The 22,791-nt window shown below is 43.7% G+C and overlaps 1 protein-coding gene across 3 annotated transcripts; it reads left to right on the forward strand.

Annotated features, from left to right (window-relative positions):
- Window positions 1-1,251: 1,251 nt before the first annotated feature.
- On the forward strand, window positions 1,252-22,612 carry arhgdig (Rho GDP dissociation inhibitor (GDI) gamma). 3 transcript variants are annotated; one of them, XM_027002794.3, is made up of 6 exons: window positions 1,252-1,400; window positions 11,661-11,837; window positions 15,002-15,085; window positions 19,018-19,094; window positions 19,990-20,053; window positions 20,885-22,612. In XM_027002794.3, the coding sequence occupies exons 2-6, from the start codon at window positions 11,666-11,668 to the stop codon at window positions 21,088-21,090; spliced, it is 603 nt and encodes a 200-aa protein (XP_026858595.2). In that variant the 5' UTR covers window positions 1,252-1,400; window positions 11,661-11,665; the 3' UTR covers window positions 21,091-22,612. The 3 variants fall into 3 exon arrangements, with proteins under 3 accessions (XP_026858595.2, XP_081567028.1, XP_026858594.2); XM_081710902.1 differs by lacking the exon at window positions 1,252-1,400 and adding an exon at window positions 5,187-5,207; XM_027002793.3 differs by lacking the exon at window positions 1,252-1,400 and adding an exon at window positions 5,470-5,936.
- Window positions 22,613-22,791: the final 179 nt, after the last annotated feature.

A 22,791-nucleotide genomic window follows, 5' to 3' on the forward strand; every position in this document is an offset into this window, starting at 1 on the left:
AGCTACTTGTCCTGATATAGATTGGATGACAAAATACCCAATAGTCCTAATTACTTCCAGTCATTCTGGTCTTTGAGTGTCATTGTAATCAATCAATCTGGCTTATTACATGCTGCAATATTATATATATATATATATATATATATATATATATATATATATATATATATATATATATATATATATATATATATATATATATATATAATATACTGTATATAATGAGGTAAGAGCCTGCCGCCTTCAAGAAACAATCCGAATTTAAGAAATGATCTGACTCCACTCATGCTATCACATGAATACTGTCCAGATTGTATGCAGGTTCCCCTCCTGTAGTTGGTGTATTATCATGTAATATCCCTGGAGCTGATGGATGACACACCGTGTGGGACTATCTAGAATTGCATGTCTCCCCAATGCACTTGCAGTAGATTCCCTGGCCAGGAGATTGTGACTGATGGTGGTTTAGGCAGCATCACGTAGATCACATTACTGTGACAGGAGGCAGCTGTGAGGGGACTAGGACTAAGTGACACCAGCCAAAACACAGCAGCGCAGTGTTCAGAGCGCAGAAGAGGGAACCCAGAAACAGCAGCTCTGACGTACAAAACACTTCATATGTGTGTTAGTTTGTCTGTTTGTTGCAGTCCTTGGATGTTTTGCGATGCACAAACAGTAATGTTTGTTTGTTTGTTTTTAGGTAATTGAAGCAGTTGATGATAGACTCACTTTATGGCTAAATGTTATGTTTGCTCTTTCTTACACCTTCCAGGTGCGGACTAACCATGCTACTGTACATAGCTAGCTTGGATCGTTGCTGTCCTTACAGAGAATAAAGCTGACTGGCAAACAGCAATCACAGAGAGAGATGGTGTGGGGAGGTGATAAAAAGAACTCTGGCTTGAGGCAAAGTTTTCACTGGTTTTCACTGGCAAAGTTTTCTCTCCTTATCTCGCGTGTTTCATTCCCACTGCTTGAGCACCACGCGCGTCTCTGCAGCACCCTGCCTCGGGCTTTCACGCCGACCTCTAAGCGCGCATTCTCTAGGCACTTCTCGGTGCAAAATATTTACATTATTTTGCACTGTGTAATGTGCAAGAAAAATTAAAATACTTGTACCTGCAGGTCCCAAGGCTCTTTTGCTCACAATTACAATATTATATATAAAGTAAATGGGAAGTACACCGTCCCTCATTTTTCCGACGCATGTCACACGTCGTGCTATTCCAAGCAAGCAGTATAGTAAATTTGACTCGGTCTCAGCCTCTTCGGAAACAGCCTCTCAACTCAGCATAAACATGTTCCGCCCCATGTGAAAATAGCTATTTCCTGGCAGAGCATACCTACACCAGCCACTTGCTGTTTGAAAGATCCTCATCAACTTTCAACAGGACGAAGAGGTAAGAGATTTTGGTCACCCAACCAATACTAATTTCTGCAGTAAATTCACTAACGTTGTAAGTTTTATATACAAAACTGGTATTTGGGGGTGAACGTTGTTGCAAGGCTTTTCAAGTCTGAAGGCAGTAGAACTTCATAATCGGAATCACTCTCAATGCAGAGAATTTGATTAACACATTTTGCACGGAATTATTTATGTTGCTTTTAATACCTAGTTTTCTGACTGCTGTAAATTCGAAAAGATTTACAATAATTGTTTAACCTGCTCTGGGTATTTTGAGGATACTTTGTGCTCATTAAATTGTAACAGCTTTTAGAGTTTTTGTAAAATTTAAAATGATTGATGTCTAACTATGTGGTGAAGTTAACACGATTATCTGAATAATTAATTGCTGTGTTAAACCAACCCAATGGCATATCAACCCACATCCTCTTAACGTTTTTGTTTTTTGTTTTTTTTAAACTTAGTAGGCTCATATCCTGTTTTCAGTAGCCTAAGCACATCTGCCAGGCTACCTTCTACCCCAGACCCCTTTTCTGCTTGAATGCAGGCGAATTAAAACATTTCCAGCGAAAATGGCGTATTCCTGTCAGTCAGGCTTCTACGTTCAAATACGTTCAAGTTGACTCTTCCCCTTACTGAGCTGGAGGACGTTGATAGGCGTTCATGATGATCAGTCCCTATTTCATATGGGTTCTGAAGTCCTGTACGAACGTAGCACTTGTGCGGTAAACGAAAGACAAGATCTGAGTTTACCAGCAGGGAGCACAGTCGCCTACTCAGAAATCTCTTTCGCCTTATATATTTTTTTATTGTTTAAATTTTCCTTCGCTGTTGTGCCGCGCAGACCATTTGAAATGAATATGAAGAGGACTCGGAAACATGGTGCTGCAGGTCTCTCTAAGGTTCTGACGTTTGCATGTTTCTGTGTCCATTCCTCAACTTGCTGCCCTTTGCGTTGATTTGAGAAGTGATATTTTATCACCCTCTGTACAACGTGCGTCTAAATACAACTTCAATACAATTGGTTTAAGTGATCTTCATGATCTTCGATGATTTACTTTTATGCTTGTTATATTTATTTTTCTCCCCTTACCAGGGCCTTTTTATCAGCACTTGTAATCATTTAAAAACTGAAAGAGGAATTTATTACAATATATTGTTGATAAAATCCCAGATCTTGGTAGAGTATTGTAATATGATTTTAGGAGGCTACATTACATTTTTGCTTGGGATGACCCAGCACAGTGCAAAATAAGTGGAGAGCTTCACAGCTAAAGTAATTTTCCACCATAAACAATATGAAAGACTCTCTCATATGTCTGCTGTAGCCTCAAGAGAATGCAGAAGTAATGGCCATTTTATGAAAGCTCATTTACCAGCCGTGTAGTTTAGAGGGCTGTAAAACCAAAGGAAAATATATTTTGCAGTGCCTCCAAGCATCATATTGATGAGCACCATGGATGACAGATGCCACTTCGCATGAACCCGTTGATGAAGGGGCCACGTCGGCAGGGACAGACCTAGCTAAGTGCCGAGACAGGCAGAGGCTCCTGCAGTGCCCGCCTTCTCGCCTCGTTTTATGGGGGTCCGATCAGTTCCCGACAATTCTCAGCCCTCGTAAACAAAAGAGCGTTCCTCAGAAGCCTTCCTCTTCCCCTTCTGCAAACACCCATGGTTCCTGCTCAGTGCCTGTCATAAAAGTCTGTCACAGAGCCTGACAGATTCTGAAGGAGGAAGTCGTGTACATTGCTGGCAGCAACTTGATAAACAGGTCCGCTTGTCTATTGATCGAGGCGACTCTTTCACTTCCATAGTGGGGAACGCTCTCGGGCTCCTGACTGTGCAGAGGCTCTTTTAACAGATTAAACAGCAGCGGGACTCAAGTGTCAGAGGCAGGGACACGCCATTCTCTGACCTTATTCCTGAGTTTCAAAGCAGAGATGCACAGCACCTGAGAATCAGTGGGCTCCAAACATGCCTCACCAGTAACATCCACCACGTGAAGCTCCACCTGGGCTTCAGGAACCAGCTCTGCTTAGCACAATATGCAATCACACGAACGTGCCACCGGTCCCGATGTCACCGGTCCTCCACTGTCAGCTGCCCAATGATTTTACGCTTGAGTCACCTGTGTAACTAATGGATTCTCTGGTTCAAAGCCCCGTGGATCCAGGTCTAGTGCAATGCAAGCTGGTTGAGTGTGTTCCCTGGGCCCCTGTGACAGCTCTGTGGTAGGCCTCATGCAGCATGCACTTGCTCATATCCGGTTTGTTCAGTGGTTTTCAGTCATGCATTAGGCCTCTACAAGCTGTCAAGAAAGTGAGCTTACCTCTTGCATCTGAATGCACTCATTGACTTATGAGCTTTTACTGGTGCATTTACGTTTTACCCTCTTATAAGATATTTGAGTCAGAGTTTACAGTATGTGACTCTACAAAACCTACCATGTCAACATCAGAAACACCTCAAAGGGCATGCGTGTTGAGTGCATGTTTAGTGCATGCATTATTGCAGAGTTCTTGGAATAATGTGCATCACACATATGCATGGGCTCAACTACAGCATCAGGAACATCCTACGGAAATATGTTATTTAAAAAAACCCCGGTTCATATAGAGCTCACTGCTTCAAAAATCACCTCATTTGGTACAGAGTATATTCGGCATCTCAGAACAAAGGGAGCTATTTATACATGCATGCTCTCCACATCTAGGGACCAGCCAAGCAAGTTCCATTCACCTGTTTGTTACTCTCTGGGATCTAGACTCTGGTTTCTAATATGAGGACTAACCCTTACTATCGTAACAACCTTTCCTTTTAATCTGAAGCAACAGATGCTTTAACTCTTGCAGTAACAGTTGAATCTGGTTCTCTGTTTCTCTCCATGATAACATTTTGGCGTTCTAATACGCAGTACTGGGAGCCTGCAGCTTCTAGTAACATAATGTTCAATTCCAATTCACAGCCCTACATGTCTGCACCTCTCAGAGAAGCATTTTAATCAAACAATGTGTTGCTCCTTGTATCCTCATACATTGTGACGTTCTGATTTACAGCATGATCTGCAGGACCCTGTTGCTTATGGTAACAGTCGGATTTCAGGATGTAGGTATGAAGCTTTGCACAGGGATTTTTCTGGCACAAGACCTGTGTATTAGACAAAGTCTCAAAATTAGCAGAAGTGTCATGCTTCTTTTTGATAAGCAGCTCGATGCTACACGGTCAATCTGGTGTTATATTTGCAGGATGTAATTGCCTTCTCGAGTAGCCCTGCTCAGGTACATACATGTTTGTTGGAATGTAAGAGAACTGGCCCACACACGCTAAGTATGCTCGGCAGGGTATCCCCGCCCCCTCCCTCTGGGAAGATCAGAAAGGTTCTGTGCGTGCTGGGTCACCACGGATGTGCTTGTGTAGTTATGTGAGCTGTGGGTGGATGAGTTCAGCAGCAACCCATGGCTGCCAGTATTTATCAGGGTCGCACTTAAAGGGAGGGGCATTTCCATGGTAACCCTGAATAGGTAGTTCTAACGGGCTGATAACCGCTGAGTGACAGATGTCAAGGGGAGGGGCTAGAGTATAGACATTAGGGAAGAGGTGCGTTCGCCTTTACAGCACAGTACACTCTGGAGAGAGAAAGAGGGGGAGTGAGAGAATTGCCGACGTGCAAAAAGTGATAAGAATGAGGGAGGGAGACGACGAGAGACAGAGGTGGAGTCAAAGGATGAAAAAGGGGGAGAGAAAGAGAAAGTGAAGAGGCAATAAGAGGCATGCAGAGAAAGATGATGAGAAGGAGGAAATGGTATGACAAAAAGGAGCAAAGAGGAATGGCGTAATGAGTGTCTGGAGAATAGAGACATGCAGGCATGGTGGGATGATATTGGGAATACGGAATGCAGGCGAGAGGGGAGTGTGTGGGGTGTGTGTGTGTGTGAGAGAGAGAGAGAGGGAGGGAGGGAGGGAGGGAGGGAGAGAGAGAAAAAGGATGAGATCATCGCAGTCTAATGAGTGATGTGGCTGGTAGGCGAGCTGAACTGAGGCGGAGTGTTTTTTTCGAATGCCAGGGAATCGATAGTGTCTGTAGAGAGGAATACCGCTCGCACGTTACTGCCTCTCTGTGGAGCAGCTGTGGCTGCCCATGCTAGTCCAGCATTCGATTGCAGGCATTTGTGCATTTGCAGACTCTCTCCTTTTCTCTCTCTGTCACTCCCTCTCTTTCTTTACTCTCTCTCTCTCCCTCTCTCCCTCCCTCTCTCCTCCCCACCCAAACCCAGGGATTCTCTCCTACGTTTTGTGGCACTAGGAGGGATGCTTGCTTGATACCTTTTTAATGCTCTTTTTTCCAGATATTTTATATCTTGCACACAATCACCTTTCACTACCCCTGGAGGTGTGCTGGCAGCTTCCTTCTGATCTTTATTCTACTTTTGAAAACCTTTTGGAAAAACCGTTGACACAATGTTGGGCTTGGATGTCTGTGAGTTTGGAGGGCAGTTTCTTGAGCTGCTCTGGCTAACAGTTTGCTACAGAGGTGAGGATCTGGATTTACAGTTTTCATTTCTTGACATGTCCAGTGGCGGCACTTTCTAACTTAATCCATTGTATTTTGAATGCATGTACTTTAGATTGCAGCATAGATTCTCTGGTAAATATTACACTAACTGGAAAATTGGATTAGATTACATTCTGTTTCACAGCGCATAGAAAAAGTATAATACGCCATAATAACAATGTATCATAAAGCCTGTTTTTCTTAGATGACCCAGCAGAAAAAGTCAAACAATGAGCGTTTTAATTGTGTGACTTACTCCTTTTGTGAAAAAAGTCCTAGTATAAGATAAAAACAAGCAGCAGTTGATCAGTAGTTGGTGATGATCCAGTGTCTGTTCTCCCAACAGTGCGGCATGTGGCATTGTCTTGCTGTCTGTATTTATGTCACAGATCCTGTTGAATCAGGTCTTTACTCTGCAGAGCCGCTGCTTCCTCTAACAGATTCAGATTCAGACTTCAAGCACAGTATCACGAGAGTGTTTCTCAATCTCCCTCTTTCTGTGTATCTCTCTTTCTATCTCTCTTCTCTTTTCCCCTCCCTCTCTCTCTCCGTCACCTTAGTCTCATTTTCACGACTGCAGCAGCATGAGACCACTGTGTGTGTGTGTGTGTGTGTGATTTGCAAAAAAATGATTGCTTGCATGTGTTAGACAAACGGGAGGGGTGTAAGTGGCCATGAATTCGAGTGTCTATCAAAGAGCAGGTGCAGGAACTGGAGCGCGCATGCGCGTGCGTGCGTGCATATACGTGTGCGTGAGATGTCTCTTTGAGGCGGTGAAGGAGCAGTGTGGGTGGTTACCCCTAACTACTGCGGTGCTGTTTAAGCCAGGTTCAGAGCGCAGGTGGCTGGAGCAGCCCTGGGGTCTCGCTGGAGCCCTGCCCTCCCTCTGCCCTCCATCAGTCTGCAGGTGCTAGCTAGAAACACCCACCCCCCACCCCAGCCCCTCCACGGGCCAGACAAACGCATTGTGTCTTGAGGAGCGGCAGCGGCTGTGAGCCCAGCATTGGAGCTTGATGTATGGCTGTGTCTCGGACACTTGACACGTGTTAGAGAGACTAAATCAATTCAATTGCATGTAGGAGGAAGGGGATCTTCAGAAGCTGACGTCCGCAGGGCACTCCGTGGAAGTGCAAGTGGACATGTCCTTTTCGCTTTGATCACATGCTCGCTCCTCATGTCTGAGCGTTCGAACCCGCTTTTCACAGTCACTCTGTCATTTATTGTGGCGAATTAGTGTGTCTGTTTGCTTCTAAAATATGTGTTTTTTACCTATTCTTGGAACTACGTAGTACTTCCATTTTATAACTTTAATCAGAGAAACATGCTCAGATGTATGCATTGCATTCTGGGTCTGTTAGTGCAAATCTAATCTTCAGCAGTTAGTAATCTATTGCTATGAGAATTCTTTTTTCCATAGCTGTAGTTAATCTCCATTCTTATAAACAGTATCATACCACACCAAAAATGAATCTCGCCCTCATTTTCTGTGACACTGTATGTAAGTGGCAGCTCCAGATTCCACTGTGTGGCAGGGCTGTGGGTCTAATGCTGTAGACTTGTTGTGTTAGACAAATTGCACGTCAATAGCGTAGGATATCCAAGACCAGCAAGAAATCCTGCATGTTAAGGCTCAGACACAGAGGCCCAGTGGAAAGGAATGAGGCATTGGGAACATGCTGGACTTGATGGCCAGTTTTCTGTGCTGTGCATGCATAGATGAGAACATTAAGAGCTGGTGGGGCCAAGTCTGGTCTTGGAGATTTACTGCCCTGCAGAGTTTAGTTCCCTAATCTGCGTGGTAGAGCACCAGGACTGGACTTGCACGCCACAGATTTAGGGGGAGCATTATGTGACTGGGCTTTGCTTGCCATACTGACCGTATTGCTTTATCTGGTGTCCCAATATTCATGCTCCTCTTTCCCATTCACACCCTCCCTTATCAGCCGCACACTTAACCCTGCAGTGTACTGTCCACTGAGGAAGTGTAGACAAAGTGTAGCACAGTTGTTCAACACAATGTAGACTTCTGTTAAAAGCCCCAATTGAGATATCAGGGCAATAACCAACAACAGTCCTATGCCAGGGTACCTATAAAGGTATGCATGTCTCACAATCTCACATTCTCTCTGAGTAACCTCAGCGCTGTAGTCCTGGAGCAACAGTGGCACTGTTTTGTCAGTGAGTGGTAGCTCAGTGGTTAAGGTACTCGACTTGCAATTGGAAGGTTGGCAGTTCAATCATAATTGTAAGTCGCTTTGGGTAAGTGTAAATGATTGGGTATTCGAGAGTCCAACCAAGAACTGCACAATAGTATATAATTTTAAAATCATTATTAAAGCATTATTAAAATCATTATTAAAATACTGCAGTAGAATGCAATTTCCAAGGCAAAGCAATTCTAACAAATCAAACTTTATTTTTTGTTTGTTTGTGTGTTGCGAGAATGCTGAACAACTTTGCCCCCAGTCTGTTTTCCTTGAGTGATTTAATGCCTCTTTTCCCATGTGATGTAGCAAATCTAAATAATTATGTTCAAAAGACTGCAGGGCACTTTTAAATCATGTCAAGTTAATTGATCACCAACCTGAATTATTTTAAGAATATTGCAGGGCATACTGCCATTGCAGTGTGGAAAAATTATAATCACGATGTAATGTGTTGTCTATTTTGATCCCGATCCCATATCCCGAAAAGGATTCTTTGGAATTTGTGGCCCAAATATTATCACTGTTGTCATTGTGGAGTAATTAAGTTTCAAAAAGCCATTTTAGATACTCCAGCATTGTTATTCAACTTGGCCAACCCTGTGTAAGTGTTGTCACTTCTTCCCCAGTTAATAAAAATGGACCTTCGTTAATGGGCACTGGGTGAGTGGGCGCATGCCAGACGCTGGCAGAAGCCGTCAGGTCCCTCCATAGGAACCCACCTTCTGTTCTCCATCCTCGTCAAATTGATCGTTTGCATTGCAATCGTGCAATGCAAACCCTCTAAGATAAGCAATCGCAGTTACCACGGTGAATGAGACTATGGTCCCTTGTAGATGTTTTCTATGCAGATGTGGCTGTCTCACCTTCACACTTCACCTTGCATGGAAATGGCACCTGTAGCCTTCGCCACGCTGCCCTTTGGGCTCCTCGTAATTTGTGCATGCGCAAAAGTGTGCGTCTCGTTATGCGCTCAGCAAGAAGAAAGGATATGCTCTAAACTGTGTAATTAACACAAATGTTTGCTCAAAAAGACACGAAGCCATCTGCGCAGCAGCTAATGTGTTTTTATTTATGTGTTCTGTGTGAGAGCTGGTTAACTGCTTCAGTTGTGTATTCTCAAAGTACTCCTACTGTAATTGTGCATGGATAATTAACACAATGCCCTAATCGTTCACAGGATACTGGTCCGATGAAAGCCATCGTGGCCTCCGCTTGAATAAAGTCTTACACCGCTGGACTAGATTCATATGGCCTGAGTTGAGCTAGAGAGGCTGTAGGCGATCGATAGCGCTTTTTATACTGCTCCCTCGAGCTCTGATCTCCATCGCTTCCCTCATTAGCAAACTCAACTCCACATGCGGCACGTTTCGCTTCAGAAATCGGCAGGTGCTTGAGAAGTGGTGTGTCTCCGGCGTGTCTGGTCTGCTCGGTGTACTGTCACACGTACTAAAGATGGGATTTACCGTGTTCAGACGACTGTGGCCTCAGCTGCATTTGAACTGAGAAGGCAGAACCTCACTGTGCCGTAACATAAACTGCTGCGCGCTTACTTGACACTGGAACATTCTTGTGATGTATCTTCCCATTGAGAGATCCAAGCTGTTATTATAACTCGGGTGTTATTATTTTGAGTGGTTTCAGACTGCGCTTCAGTAGGAAACTTGATTTGTCCGAAGTGCCCACAGGCGCGAATTAACCTCCACATCCATGTGGAAAACCCCTGAGCAGTCTCAGTGCTTTTGTTATTTGACCTTGACCAAGTTGTTTCCCCTGGTATTCCAAAATAGGGTAGAAACTTGGTTTTGGTTAAAACAAAGAGATATTCACTCTCAAACCTTCTTATGGTGTTGCATGAAAATGAGTTCCACATTGAGATCTTCACCAGCGTTTGACTCCATGTTGATATGTTGGTGACACTACATGATTCGTAACTGACGTCTAAACTCAGAGAAAGAGGGAACAAACTGAGCGTAATTTGTTGAGAGAGGTGAGAGTTGAACATATATATAGTACGTTATAGCTTGGGCCTTCCATTACTGGCATTATTGGCTTTGCCTTAATGAAGGTCAGATCCAGATCCAGTTGTTGGGGCCCCCCACCAAAAAAAAGCGAAGGCATGGATAAAAGGGAAACTACCCCGTCTCGGTGTTTGCTGAGCTGGGATGACCCCACTTAAATCACGGCATTTTTGTGCACGCACCGTGGGGATGCGAGATGCATCGCAGCTGCCACCGCCTCTCTGGACGAACCCGAGGACATCCATCCTCTCAGGGGCGATCGCCCGACATTGTCCAGACTGTGACGTCACCCGCTCGCCTGCTCAGCCAGCTGGAACATTGGGATGAGTGTCTGTGTGTGATAAGGAGCCCCATTGGAGGGATGCCGGCCTCCCGTTTCCGTGTTAATTGATTGGACAAATAACTGCTGCCGGTCTCGCGCTGGTATAAAGGGTGCAGGTTGCTGAGGCTTCAGCGTTTGTCGTGTTCTCCAGAGAGCAATGCTTCGGCTCTCTGAACTGCAAACTGCTGTCGCTTAATATGAACATTAGACCTGTTAGCTGTTACATCTGGGGATGGATTCCGATAATAGTGTCAGCTGTTTCTCCGGAGTAGATGATATCACAAATGAATAAAAACCACTGAGCTAGAGGTGATGATTACTGTCAGACATCAAAGGCAATGTATCCCTTCTTTTGCTTGTTCAGATATCAGTATTGTCGAAGTGCCTGTTTTTTTGGTTAAAAGGCCATCTTCGGAGTGAATTGAATAGAAAAAAAGCATTTGTTATGACCTTTGGTGTTTTCTCCCTTAGTGAAAGAATTGGAAAAAAAATGGCTATGGGTTTCAAAAGTGGTGAATCTGAACCATAGCCCCTGAGCAGGTTAGCCAAGTTCAGTTAGTCAATGGGTGTGGGGGGAGAGAGGAGCAGAACATGTATACAGGCCTGTATGTTGCTGTCTGCAGCACAGTGAAATGGCCATACACACACCATTCACAATAAAACTAGTTTAATGGCTCTCACAGTTCACATTACACTTCACATTACATTTTTACATTTGTGCATGCAGGGATTTAGTTTAGTCTGTTCATATCACATATCAGTAGGTCTGACTACTGTCAGTATATTCTGGAGGTAATAAAGTTATTGAAGCATGGCAGAAGCCTCATGAGAACCGTAAGATGTAAGTGTGGAACAGGGACAGCCCACGATATATTTCCTGAAAGCTATGCATTATAACAGCCATCATTAAATAGAGAGTTCAAAATTATTCTCACACTTGCATATAATGAGGATGGTTGTACTACAACTCTTTTACAAAATCTACACACAGCAAAATCCCCAGTGCTGAGTTAACATTTGAAGTTTCTGCTAGTGTTTTCCTAGATTTAAATAAAAACTTGGTGGTATTTTAACACAAGGGTTTTTTGCTTTGTATATGGGCCAGTCTTGGACTCTTGGATAAGTGCTAATGGGTTCTCTCGATGTATGTTCCTAGGGATCATGGCAGACAAAGAGGGCACAGCTCCAGTGCATGAGGAGGAGGATGAGACCGACCTGAATTACCAGGCCCCTGCTCAAAAGACCCTGCAGGAGATCCAGGAGCTGGACAAGGATGATGAGAGCCTGAACAAGTACAAGCAGACCCTTCTTGGAACAGGACCTGTGGTGTTAGGTCAGTGGGCCACACAGCTACTGGGCAGGGGGTTTTATTTAGCCATCCACTCACCTGTCCTCGCAATTATGTGTTCTTTAATCCATCCATCCATCCATCCATCCATCCATCCATCCATCCATCCATCCATCTATCCATCCATCCATCCATCCATCCATCCATCCATCCATCCATCCATCCAATGTTGTATTCAAGATATCCAGTTTCAGTCACTCTGACTTGTTCTGAGTAGCTTCCACTAATGCTTTGTCAATTTCTTTCTCCTGTCTTACTGCAGCATACTGTCTCAGATTGCAGTTACAACAACTACATTTGTCAGACAGCTATCATGTGAACGTTACAGTGGGTGAAAGAATGTAGCCATCTTGTAGCCATTTGTCTCTTTTCTGACCACGCATCAAATGGATTTCATTTCCATTTAGAGTGACAGCAATAGTTTTAGTCCCTGGAGAGGCTTTCTCGTCTGCCCACAGCTGTCTGGACTGACTCCAGACTTGATCTCTGGAATAATACAGCTTCACTTTACAGCCACTAAACAATATATTCTTGATGCACAGAAGGCATGAAGGAGAAACTATTCCTCATCAAAAGTCATCTTTGTAATTTAGATTAACTGAAACTTGTGAGTTATAGTATTTTAGTATATTTCATATACCAAAAGGAAAATCATTTCTCTGCCCTTCTTCAAAACACACGCACACGCACGCACACACACACACACACGCACGCACGCACGCACGCACACACACACACACACACACACACACACACACACACACACACACACAATGCACTAATTTCATAGTTTATTGTGTAATTCGGTGTTAAATTGTGTCAACAAAGGGCCACGTGTTCAGGGTTTGTTTCTTTTACCAAGACTAACTACATGTGTGATTGCGAATATGCTTGAATTCTGGTAATGAAAATAAAATGGATAGCCAGATAGAAATCGAATACTCTGATTTGATTTATAACAGCACACGCTGGAAAAGGGAAAGCTTGCCTCTATTCATAGCCTGAGGCTAAAGGTATAAAATGGTTTAGCTGTGTTTTCTTTATGGCAGAAGACTTTGAACCCACTTGGTTTTTGATTTCTTTGCAAGGGTGTCAACTGGCATGCACTGTGTTTTGCCCAATGCAGCTTGCACGTCAAGTGCACTTAACTTGTAATACTCTTGATTCATAAATGATTCATTGTCATATTCCTGGCCAGGTGGATAATAACTGCGGTTGAAAGGAATGAGCCATGGCTAAAGGCAGTGCTTGGCAGTGGTTTTTTGTAGCTATACTGTGATGTGTTTCATGCTGCTGGGAAAACGGCTTACATCCCTGTCTTTGGTGTCAATGTCCAATCAGGTCAGTAGAATGCAGTCAGTAGAAGAAGGAGTGCTTTGCCCTGGAGTGCTATTTTCTCAATCAGTCTTTCCCTCTAATCCTCATGCCCAAGGACATTCTAGATGTCTAATGGGTGCTTCTGTGGTGTTTCAGTGATGGCAGTTTTAAAGGAAATAAAGTGTTGGATTTTTTTTTTTTAAATCTGTTATCTTTACAGATATCAATATTGAAGTTTAACACCCCAGTAGATGTAAATAAAACTTGCTGAAATGATATAGTAATTAAGAATAATATATAATAATTTATATAGAGGGAATGACATTAATTAAATCAAAGAAGAACTCTGGACTCCAGATGGCTACATTTTGGTAAAAATGGTGTCAGTTGCTCAGTTTTTATTTCAAATGCCATAGAGGTTGTAGTAAATGTGGAGGGTCTCAGGCCTCAGGATAGAACGGTCCATCTGGCATTTAATCGCTCAAATAGAACCTTCAACCTTTGTCATTTCCATGGGATGTGGGGACCCACTACAGGCTTTTTATGTCTGTTAATTTGCCATTCTCCCAGGAGTAATTCTTGGATTGTTCCACAACAATAGACCATTGTGTGTGTGTGTGTGTACATGTGTGTGTGTGTAAGTGCGTGTGTGGCCATTGGCATGTTCTCTTGTTGTGGCTTCAGGTTGCTCAAAGCATTGTCATAGAATTAAGTGCAAAACCCAGACCATCCCACATCAATAACAGTGTCTGTGTGAGCTGCCCAGTTTAACCCTCTTGCTGGTGATTGGCTAAACAGTGATGTGGGTCCCTCCGAAAGCAAGGAAACAACCAGTCAGCCAGAGGGCCGAGCTGCAAAGTACCCAATTAAATCTGCCCAACAGATCTGCCGTCTCCCCTATATGTTCTGCGGCATGAAGGCAGATCGCCCTGAGTGAACATATGCAGTGACATGCAGCTGTAATGGACTACACTCCTGCTGTACTGTAGAGGCCGATACTGCCCTGGAGGAATGTGCTGAGGCCACATGATAAATTCAGCTCCAGTCACACCCTGTGTTCCCTTGTTTACTACCCTTACACCACAGCATAAAAACACACGTTGAATTAACACCTATATATGAGTAGAGGAATCCAGACAGTAGCTTTCGTTTGACATAGCTGGTGAAAAAAGGCTAATACAGTGTCTATATTTTTTTATTTCTTAATAGAAGCAGCACTCTTTTTTTTAACAACAACAAAAAAAGGTGGGAAATTTGTTGCAAAGTGCATGGAATAAAAAGCTAGTGATTGCTGATGTTACAAGAAACTACTCCTCTATAAACAGGAACTGATGGGGCTCATCTAAAGATGCACGCGCAATGATAAATGTGTCTCTTCGCTGGCCCGGCATCGCAGGTGTAAATGAAATCCCATTTTTCCTTCCCCATTCCTCAGCCCATTCAGCCCGACCTGAGGCTTATCTCAGCTGCCAGTGTGCCATGATGAATGGCAGATTCGTCCACCGAGCCCCTGGTGCAGCAGCGGCACACGCCCAGCACAAGGGGACAGGCGGTGTCGGGCGTGCACGCCCAGCACAAATCCGCGAGCTTCAGGGGTGGTCGGTAGCAGACGCTGCTTTGGCACATGCTGAGAATTTTAAAATCCCTCTCAAGTCGTCTCATTCGCTTTTGTTTGCCAAACTCATTTGGTGAGAGAGTCGCTGGCAAAGCGTAATTAATGGGACTTCCTCGAGTGGTCAGTGTGTGATGATGGGTGCATGTTAATACGAGCCGGCCGGGTGTGCATGTTTTTTCTACTCGTTAGCCAACATGTCGTCTTCTTCGCCCTGCAGATCCCAGCATTCCTAATGTTCAGGTGACACGGCTGACGCTGATGTGTGTTCAGGCTCCTGGACCCATTACCATGGACTTAACAGGTACAAAAGCCCCAACATCATATATCCCATCAGCTTGAGTGGCTGCATTCTGCTGGTCTTCTTACCTAATAACTCATTTGTGTGTATAATACATATTCACAGTTCATAATTGATCATTACATTGATAACAGACAGAAGATAAGTGCTTCATAGTGAGCAAGGAAAGCCATTTTCCACATGATCAAAGGATTCTAACATTACTAAACCACTAAGTTGCATGCACTTACTTATTGCCTTTTTTGGTTTGGCCTGCAAACATTTTGCACGCAGACTGCCTTTGCAACAGCACGCATGCCAGAGGCTCATTTGTGCAGAGGATGTGGTGTGGTGCATCGCTCTGCCACTGCCCTGATCGAGTCCTCCAGTCACAGGCAGAGAGGGCGTGTTCTTAGCTGACACTATTGACAGAAGCCCGGCAGCTTCACAGCGCATTCTAACAAGCTTTCCACCTCCTCGAGAGGGATGATGTCATTCCTCATGAGGTGGGCCAATCGCAGGCCAGCAGCCTGCGCGGGGGCGGAGATCCACACTATGAATCAATCATCCACTGCCATGGGGCTCCTTTTGGCCTGCCAGGACTAAGATGGGGCCAAGGGGTGCATGAGGGTTCGGTCCCCCTTCAGAGTGAGGTTCTGCAAATGCTCTGGTCCCTTAACCGGCTCTGTAGTCTTCCTTTGCATTACAAGGGATTGCTGGGAAAGGTCACCTGGTTGCTAAGCAATAGAATAGTCCCATGGAGTTGAAGTCTAGCATTCTGAAAAGAGAAACCCCTCTTGGCAGTCAAATCGCTTACACAACACAAGGCGTTTTTGCCCCAGCAAAGAGCTGCTGAGCGGTGGCGGTAGATACCAGTAGAGATTTCAGCTCTTTTAACCTTTAAGAGTGAAAAACCAGAAGTGAGTTTGTGGTTGGAGCTGGTGCAATGGTTATGCAGGAAAGCATTTCCATCACAGTAAGCCATGTTATGCACCCAACTTCCCTTTCTGCTTAACTGCCACTCTTGCATCAGAGCTTAAGATCATAAATTTAGTACACCCACAGAGGTGTGAGGCATGACAGAACAGTTCATCTTCTACCAGGGGAAGCTAACACTTCCTTATCTGGCTCATGTGTGTGCATGTATCATTTTTGGCATTGTCACTGTTTATGGAGATGGGAGATTTTATCATATCAAAAGTGTCGGCATGCATATGCATCCTCGGAAAAGCCACTTATGCAAAAATGGGTGTGCTCCCTTGCGGAATTGCCACCTGTATGGGGTGCTGCACAGTCGGCAAATTGGGAGTGTCGTTTTAAGTGGCAGGGGGTAATGTCTGCCACTGTCTGGGGTTAGGTGGGGGAGAGGGGCAAAATTATAGAACGGAACCTCCAGGCTTTTGATGGAAGTGGCGACTTGGTATCCAGGCTGTCGTTGGGTCATGGAAAAGATCTGATCACGCTTTGGGCTTTACGGATCAACATCACACCAAGAGCGGTTCAACTCTGCTGATATCTGGATCAGGCCATGTCTGTTCGGCTCTTAATTGAATTCTTGGAGCAAGCCCGCATCTGAGCATCTGAATATTTCAGCGGCTCGGCCCCGATTCATAGCACGATAATAAGGCCAGGACTCCTCTGGGAGGTCGCCTGACTCTCCATCTCTACTGCTCCAAATACATTTTTACTCAGTCTATGTTCCAGCAGTCATTGTAGTGAGTCTCTCCTCTAAGTCTAATCTCCAGTGCCAGCTGGGCACGTTTCCTGTGATATGCATCAGTCCTGTCTCTGCATCTCTCCTAACCGCATGGCATCATGCTCAGAGGAGAATTGTGATCGCTGTGTAGATTTGCAGTAGGCTGATGAGTAGCAGCAGAAGGAACCTATTATCCCAGGCTCTGGATGCTTTGCTTTCTTCAGGATGCATAGCAAAGGAAGGACTTTTACATGTATATCTTTTTGGGTCACGACTTTGAATATGAGAGACCCAATCTGAAATCAGTTCACAGAGGTCATTTGGCAGTTATATAAAAGTCATATGAAATTAAAATAGATGGTCCCATTGGACTGTGGTAGTTCACCAGTGTATTTACTCACATACCTTACGCCTACAATCACTGGCCACTTTATTAGGTACACCAGTCTGTCTATTTAGGCGCATTTTACAGTTTGGTTGCAAACTGTACCCTCTTTTCAGTTACCCAATTCATCAATGGTCAATTGCTGACCACTGCTGACTGAAGATGATTTGCATGGCAGATCATTGTCAACCATAGATATATTAGACTAATGTATTTGTCTACGTTCTCAACACAGAAGTGGGAGGGGCATGGGAGGGGCATGTTAGGGGCATGATAGTGGGTGTGATGCTGTGTAGGTGCAGCAGAACTGGGAGTTTTCAAACATGTCAGAGTGACTGCCACCCACATAGTATCTAGTCAACAGCTGTCCTGAGGTGATAACTAGCCCCCCTGAAAATGTAACTAATGTATTATAAACATATTGATTCAGAAAACTGTTGTACTACCACACATCTGTACAGTGTTGCAAACTATCTAATCGAAGCTGGATGGAGGGGGTTACGCAAATAAATTTTTCAACAACAGAGAGCATTTGCCAAGGCTTCTTGTGCAACTATCTGTTTCTTTGTTATTAATGAAGAAGGTATGAGTGTGCTGCAGAAGTGAAGAGGGGTGACTTGTCTTTACTATATGAGAGAGGTAGAGAAACAGAGAGAGAAAAACACACAGAGAATCACAGGAAGAAAAGCAGTGCTGGGCAGTGGCCCTCACCCTCCGCTTTCTTCTAGCTGGCGGTTTCTCCTCCAGACTGCAGCAAAAGCTCCACTACTCTCTGCAGATAAAAAACATTTCCCCGAGGCATGATGAGAGAGGAAAAGAGAGACAGGGGGATTTTTGTTGCTGCTCTTCTAAAGCTGGCAACCTCCAGTTGATGTTTGCGTTTCCAGAGAACAGGCGCATAAGATGCTGCACTGTGACCCATTTTATACCCCAATAAAGAGATGCTACCCACCTAGACCCCACCTGTTCTGGGGTCTTATTCTGGTCGACTTGCCCGAGAAGCGAATTGAGAAGCACCTATCAAATGTGCTTCTGTAAGGTGTTATGCAAATGGATCTGCTATGCTTGCTCTGATCTGGCTTTGGCTTTGAAGCTGAGACTCTTTGTAGCTGCAGCGGGTAAACTTGTGAGTCTGTGCTCACCTCCTGAGGCAGTCGGGAGGGAATTCATCTGAGGCTTAGGAAAATAAAAAATGAACATGCCAGAACCCATTTATATTAAAATATGTTGGCATGATGAGCCATTTACTTCATAGATCTCTTATTGATCCTTTAAGCACGCCAGATAAGATCAATAATCCTCTTGTTAAAATAAGTGGATTTTATGTGTCTATGTGTGTAGTTCAGTATCGTGCATGGAGATTATGGGTCAGGCAGTCTGTGTGCATCCACACGGAAGAGGGATTGCAGATAATGGTGAAGTGAAGCCACTGCAAGATCTTCCACATGGGTTATTACCACCAAATCACGCAAATGCACAGGATATAAGAGTCACACCAAAATAAAATTAGAATTGTATATGGTAATTAGGTTAGCCTTTTTTACACAGCAGCCCTGGCCCACCGTGCTCATTGTGTTCCTGCACTCCCTTTTATCTTTCTCCTCCCTCTGATTTCTAGTCCATCTTGGCTCTCTAGAATCCATTATAAAGCACTTAGGGCAAATTTGAGAGATAAAATGATAATATAGCAGTTGCTCCTCTTTAAAGTAGGCTTTTTACAGTGAACCCAGCTGGCCTGTGAGACAGAGAAGGCTAACACAGAAACACTACTATGATTCTGATTTCTGCTTCTTCTTTTTTTGGCCGGACTACTAGATGTGGAGCTGAGACATGGTAAAGTAATGGCCGCTGTTGTTAAATTGTGTTTTGATGCAGGTGACCTCGAGGCTTTGAAGAAACAGAATTTCACCATGAAGGAGGGTGTAGACTACAGGGTGAAGATCCACTTTAAGGTGAAGTATGACTTAGCAAAAGTAAAGGAAACCCATCTTATTGGTGACCAAGATGCTCCATTTTTTGATTAACACCACTGTTGTAGCTTATGACTACTGATTTTATATTCTTTTTCAATTAGTATTGCTAATATGCAAGGTGGAAATGGTAGAGCCAGAGAATATATTGGTTGGGTCAGTGTACTTTATCCTTTAAAGAATTTCTTAGTCATTACACTACTTGACATCCAGTAGTCCTTTCCAGAATAGAAAAAGTTCACAGCAGGGAGCATGGGTTGATGGAAAACAGTGAGTTTATTTCCTTCTTTTGATTGTTTGGTCCCAAAGGCAAGCGATGTGCCATGTATGCATAAACACAAAGATGCTTTCCCAAGCATATATTCACTAAAAAAACAACCACCTTAAATATTTTCATAAACATTTATGTCAAAATTGAGGTCAGCTTTATTTGTTTTGGTTTTATTTTTAAAATGAAAGTTTTTAAAAGTATTTAGTCTGAAAGGTTATTTTTGTTATGTTTGAAAAGTTACTGTGTAGTATCTGCCAGTGATGGATTCTGTATTCTTTTGATTCCAAGGTATAACAAAGGCTAGCTCATAACCCCTGGGCAGGACAGAGCAGATAAGCCCCCCAAAAAACTAAATAAATACATTTTTGACATATTAAAGTATACACAACCATCACCAGGAAGTCAAACCTCAGTACTATTGATGGAATTTAGATTTGCAGGGACAAGCCAAAGAGCCCTACAGGTTTCCAGAATGCTGCTACTGTCGCCACCTGGTGTCTGGTGGCTGGGTTTAACATGCGTGATCAAGCCTGAAAATGAAGGCAGAATCTTAAGGTAATAACATTCATTGTACTGCATGTCTCCGCCTCTATTTGCTCTCATCAGGTCAATAGGGAAATTGTGTCTGGGCTGAAGTACGTTCATTTGACCTACAGGAAAGGACTTCGAGGTAAGGACAGCTACTGCCATGCATTTAAATGCACTGGGGAAATTCGGTCAGGGACTAACCCTCCTACTATTGATAGAATGATATTCCTTGCTGGATCTGGTTCAGCAGAGCAATCAGAATTTACAGTTTTACTGTTGTTGTTGTTGTTGTTGCATTTCTAAAACATGTACATTTCTGGTCTCATCTGCCATGTGGCCAAATATTTTTTCAGTCAGCATACTCACTTCCTCATACCTGAGTGCAGCATAGATATTGCCCTAGATCAGCTGTCACTAGCCCTGGTCCTGGACATGAACCTAGATCAGCTGTCACTAGCCCTGGTCCTGGACATGAACCTAGATCAGCTGTCACTAGCCCTGGTCCTGGACATGAACCTAGATCAGCTGTCACTAGCCCTGGTCCTGGACATGAACCTAGATCAGCTGTCACTAGCCCTGGTCCTGGACATGAACCTAGATCAGCTGTCACTAGCCCTGGTCCTGGACACGAACCTAGATCATCTGTCACTAGCCCTGGTCCTGGACACGAACCTAGATCAGCTGTCACTAGCCCTGGTCCTGGACACGAACCTAGATCAGCTGTCACTAGCCCTGGTCCTGGACACGAACCTAGATCAGCTGTCACTAGCCCTGGTCCTGGACACGAACCTTTTGGCTGAGTTCAGTTCTTCCCTTTATCTCACACCTGATCCAGTGAGTCAAGGTTTTGAGCAGGCAGTAAACCCTTCCCTATGTGCTATACAGAACACCAAATAAATAAGCCCTAAAACTGCAAACATCCATGCCACCAAAAACAAGCTCCGTTCCATGCACTGTGGATTTCTTTTTTCAGTGGATAAAGCCGTATACATGGTGGGCAGCTACGGGCCAAGGGTGGAGGAACACGAGTTCATTACACCTGTGGAGGAGGCCCCCAAGGGCCTGATCGTCCGTGGAATCTATCACATCAAATCCTACTTCACGGATGACGACAAGACGGACCACCTGTCCTGGGAGTGGAACCTGCAAATCAAGAAGGACTGGGACAACACCGAGTAAAACAGTGCGCTCTCTGTCCCACATGCACCTGCGCCGCTGTCACCACCTTGCGGGACCTGCTGCACATAGGGAAGGTGCACAGAGAGGGTTTTAGGTTCGGCTTGTTTGTGGAATGGGGTTGGGTTCATGAATGGATCTTTTGTTACTATGCGAGGGTAAAATTGATGCAAATATACAGTACTTACATTTTAGGACCATGGAATTGTAGGCACTAAAGTATATACAATGAATTGCAGGTTATTAGATAAGACTTATTTCCTAAAGAACATGTTATCGGCTGTATACACAACAGACGAAATTCCTCGTGCCTGTGCTCTCAGGCTAGTTTGTGTTTTGAATTGTAAATGTATGTATTATGATGTCTGTATTCTTGAGATGCATTTAAAGTTGCTTCCGGAGCTCGCGATCCGAACGGTGCATGCCCGAGTTTGATCCGACCATGCAGTGGCTGTTCTCCCGTGCTGACTCTGCATTCAGACCGTCATGAAAGGCTGATGGGGTTTCACAGAGGTGACACCCGTGTTGACCTAGCCACAAGGGACCTGTGCTAAGTGTTTTCCGTATTCCAGAGCATTTCGAATTGTGTACAGATAACACCAAATGCCCTCCTTTCCAGAGCTCGAGACATTTTTGATATGGTTGTCTGCTTCTACAGCGTTCCTTCTTTGCTGTTTTAGCTTTGATATTAGAGCTTTTCACATATCTTTACCAAGATGATATATATACATATATATTTAAAAAATCAAATTCAACATCTTGTATGTTTGCTAAACCCATGAAGTGAACACATGCCTCCATTCTGGTCTCTGGCTTCTTCTTTTGACTAATAGTCATGTGCCAAGCTGTGAACTAGTGTGTGGAAAATTTAATGATGTGATTCCAGAAAGCAATGTTTGGAGAAATGCTTTTTTTTGTTTAAATAAAAGATGTAAAATGTTATAGATTATGCATAAAGTGCATGTGTAATGATATGAAGCTCTTACAGGTGAAATTCATGCTATTTTCTTTTCAAGCACCCATTCACCAATACGTGGGGGTGGAAGAGGCACAAAGAAACAAAGTCTTAACTGCTGAATGTCTTCTGTATCTTGGAAAGAGTCTTGATAACTGTGATCCAGTCAAACCTTGAGTTGTCTGCCAAAAATTACCCTGTTTAAAAGAAACCCCATGAAATATTTCCCATATTATGTTTTCCTAAAATGAATATTGTGATTATGTAATTATTTTCATAACTAGATGTGATTACGTAATTATTTTCATAACAGTGATCCTAAATATCGCGGTACACTGCATGTTACCGAGCGTTTGTTTTTGCCTTTCTTTGTTTTGTTGTGCTATGGACGGCCTTGTCATAGTTTTCCATTCTTACCTGTCAAAACCTGAATCAAAACGGTAAGGGACGGCAGAAGTCTGATCTTCAGCTTGTGATTCATTGACTAAAATATAGCCTAAGATTTACTGTACATCGTGCATCTTGTCTTTTTAAATAAAATCAATTAATAAAGCTTGCCTTCATACATTTTTTCCTTTGTACTTGCTGTCTGAAATGTTTGTGTGATTAATTGTATACGATATATGTGTATATATCAATGACTATATCAATCATTTTTGCGGCAGTAAAATTCGCACTTTCGATTGACAAAGGACGCAGCGTATGATGCGAAGCACTACTGAGACATAGTACTCCTGTTGTGTTTAGCG

Source organism: Electrophorus electricus, chromosome 3 (genome assembly GCF_041902795.1).
Source record: "Electrophorus electricus isolate QZ-2024a chromosome 3, ASM4190279v1, whole genome shotgun sequence".
Classification (NCBI taxonomy): Eukaryota; Metazoa; Chordata; class Actinopteri; order Gymnotiformes; family Gymnotidae; genus Electrophorus; species Electrophorus electricus.

What these genes read in the sequence shown, in the direction of transcription:
- arhgdig (XM_027002793.3), top strand. Translation starts at nt 5,864, where the DNA reads ATGTTGGGCTTGGATGTCTGTGAGTTTGGAGGGCAGTTTCTTGAGCTG. An exon ending in GCTAACAGTTTGCTACAGAG is followed by an intron (nt 5,937 to 11,660) that starts GTGAGGATCTGG and finishes GTATGTTCCTAG; the next exon opens with GGATCATGGCAGACAAAGAG. An exon ending in GGGTGAAGATCCACTTTAAG is followed by an intron (nt 19,095 to 19,989) that starts GTGAAGTATGAC and finishes TGCTCTCATCAG; the next exon opens with GTCAATAGGGAAATTGTGTC.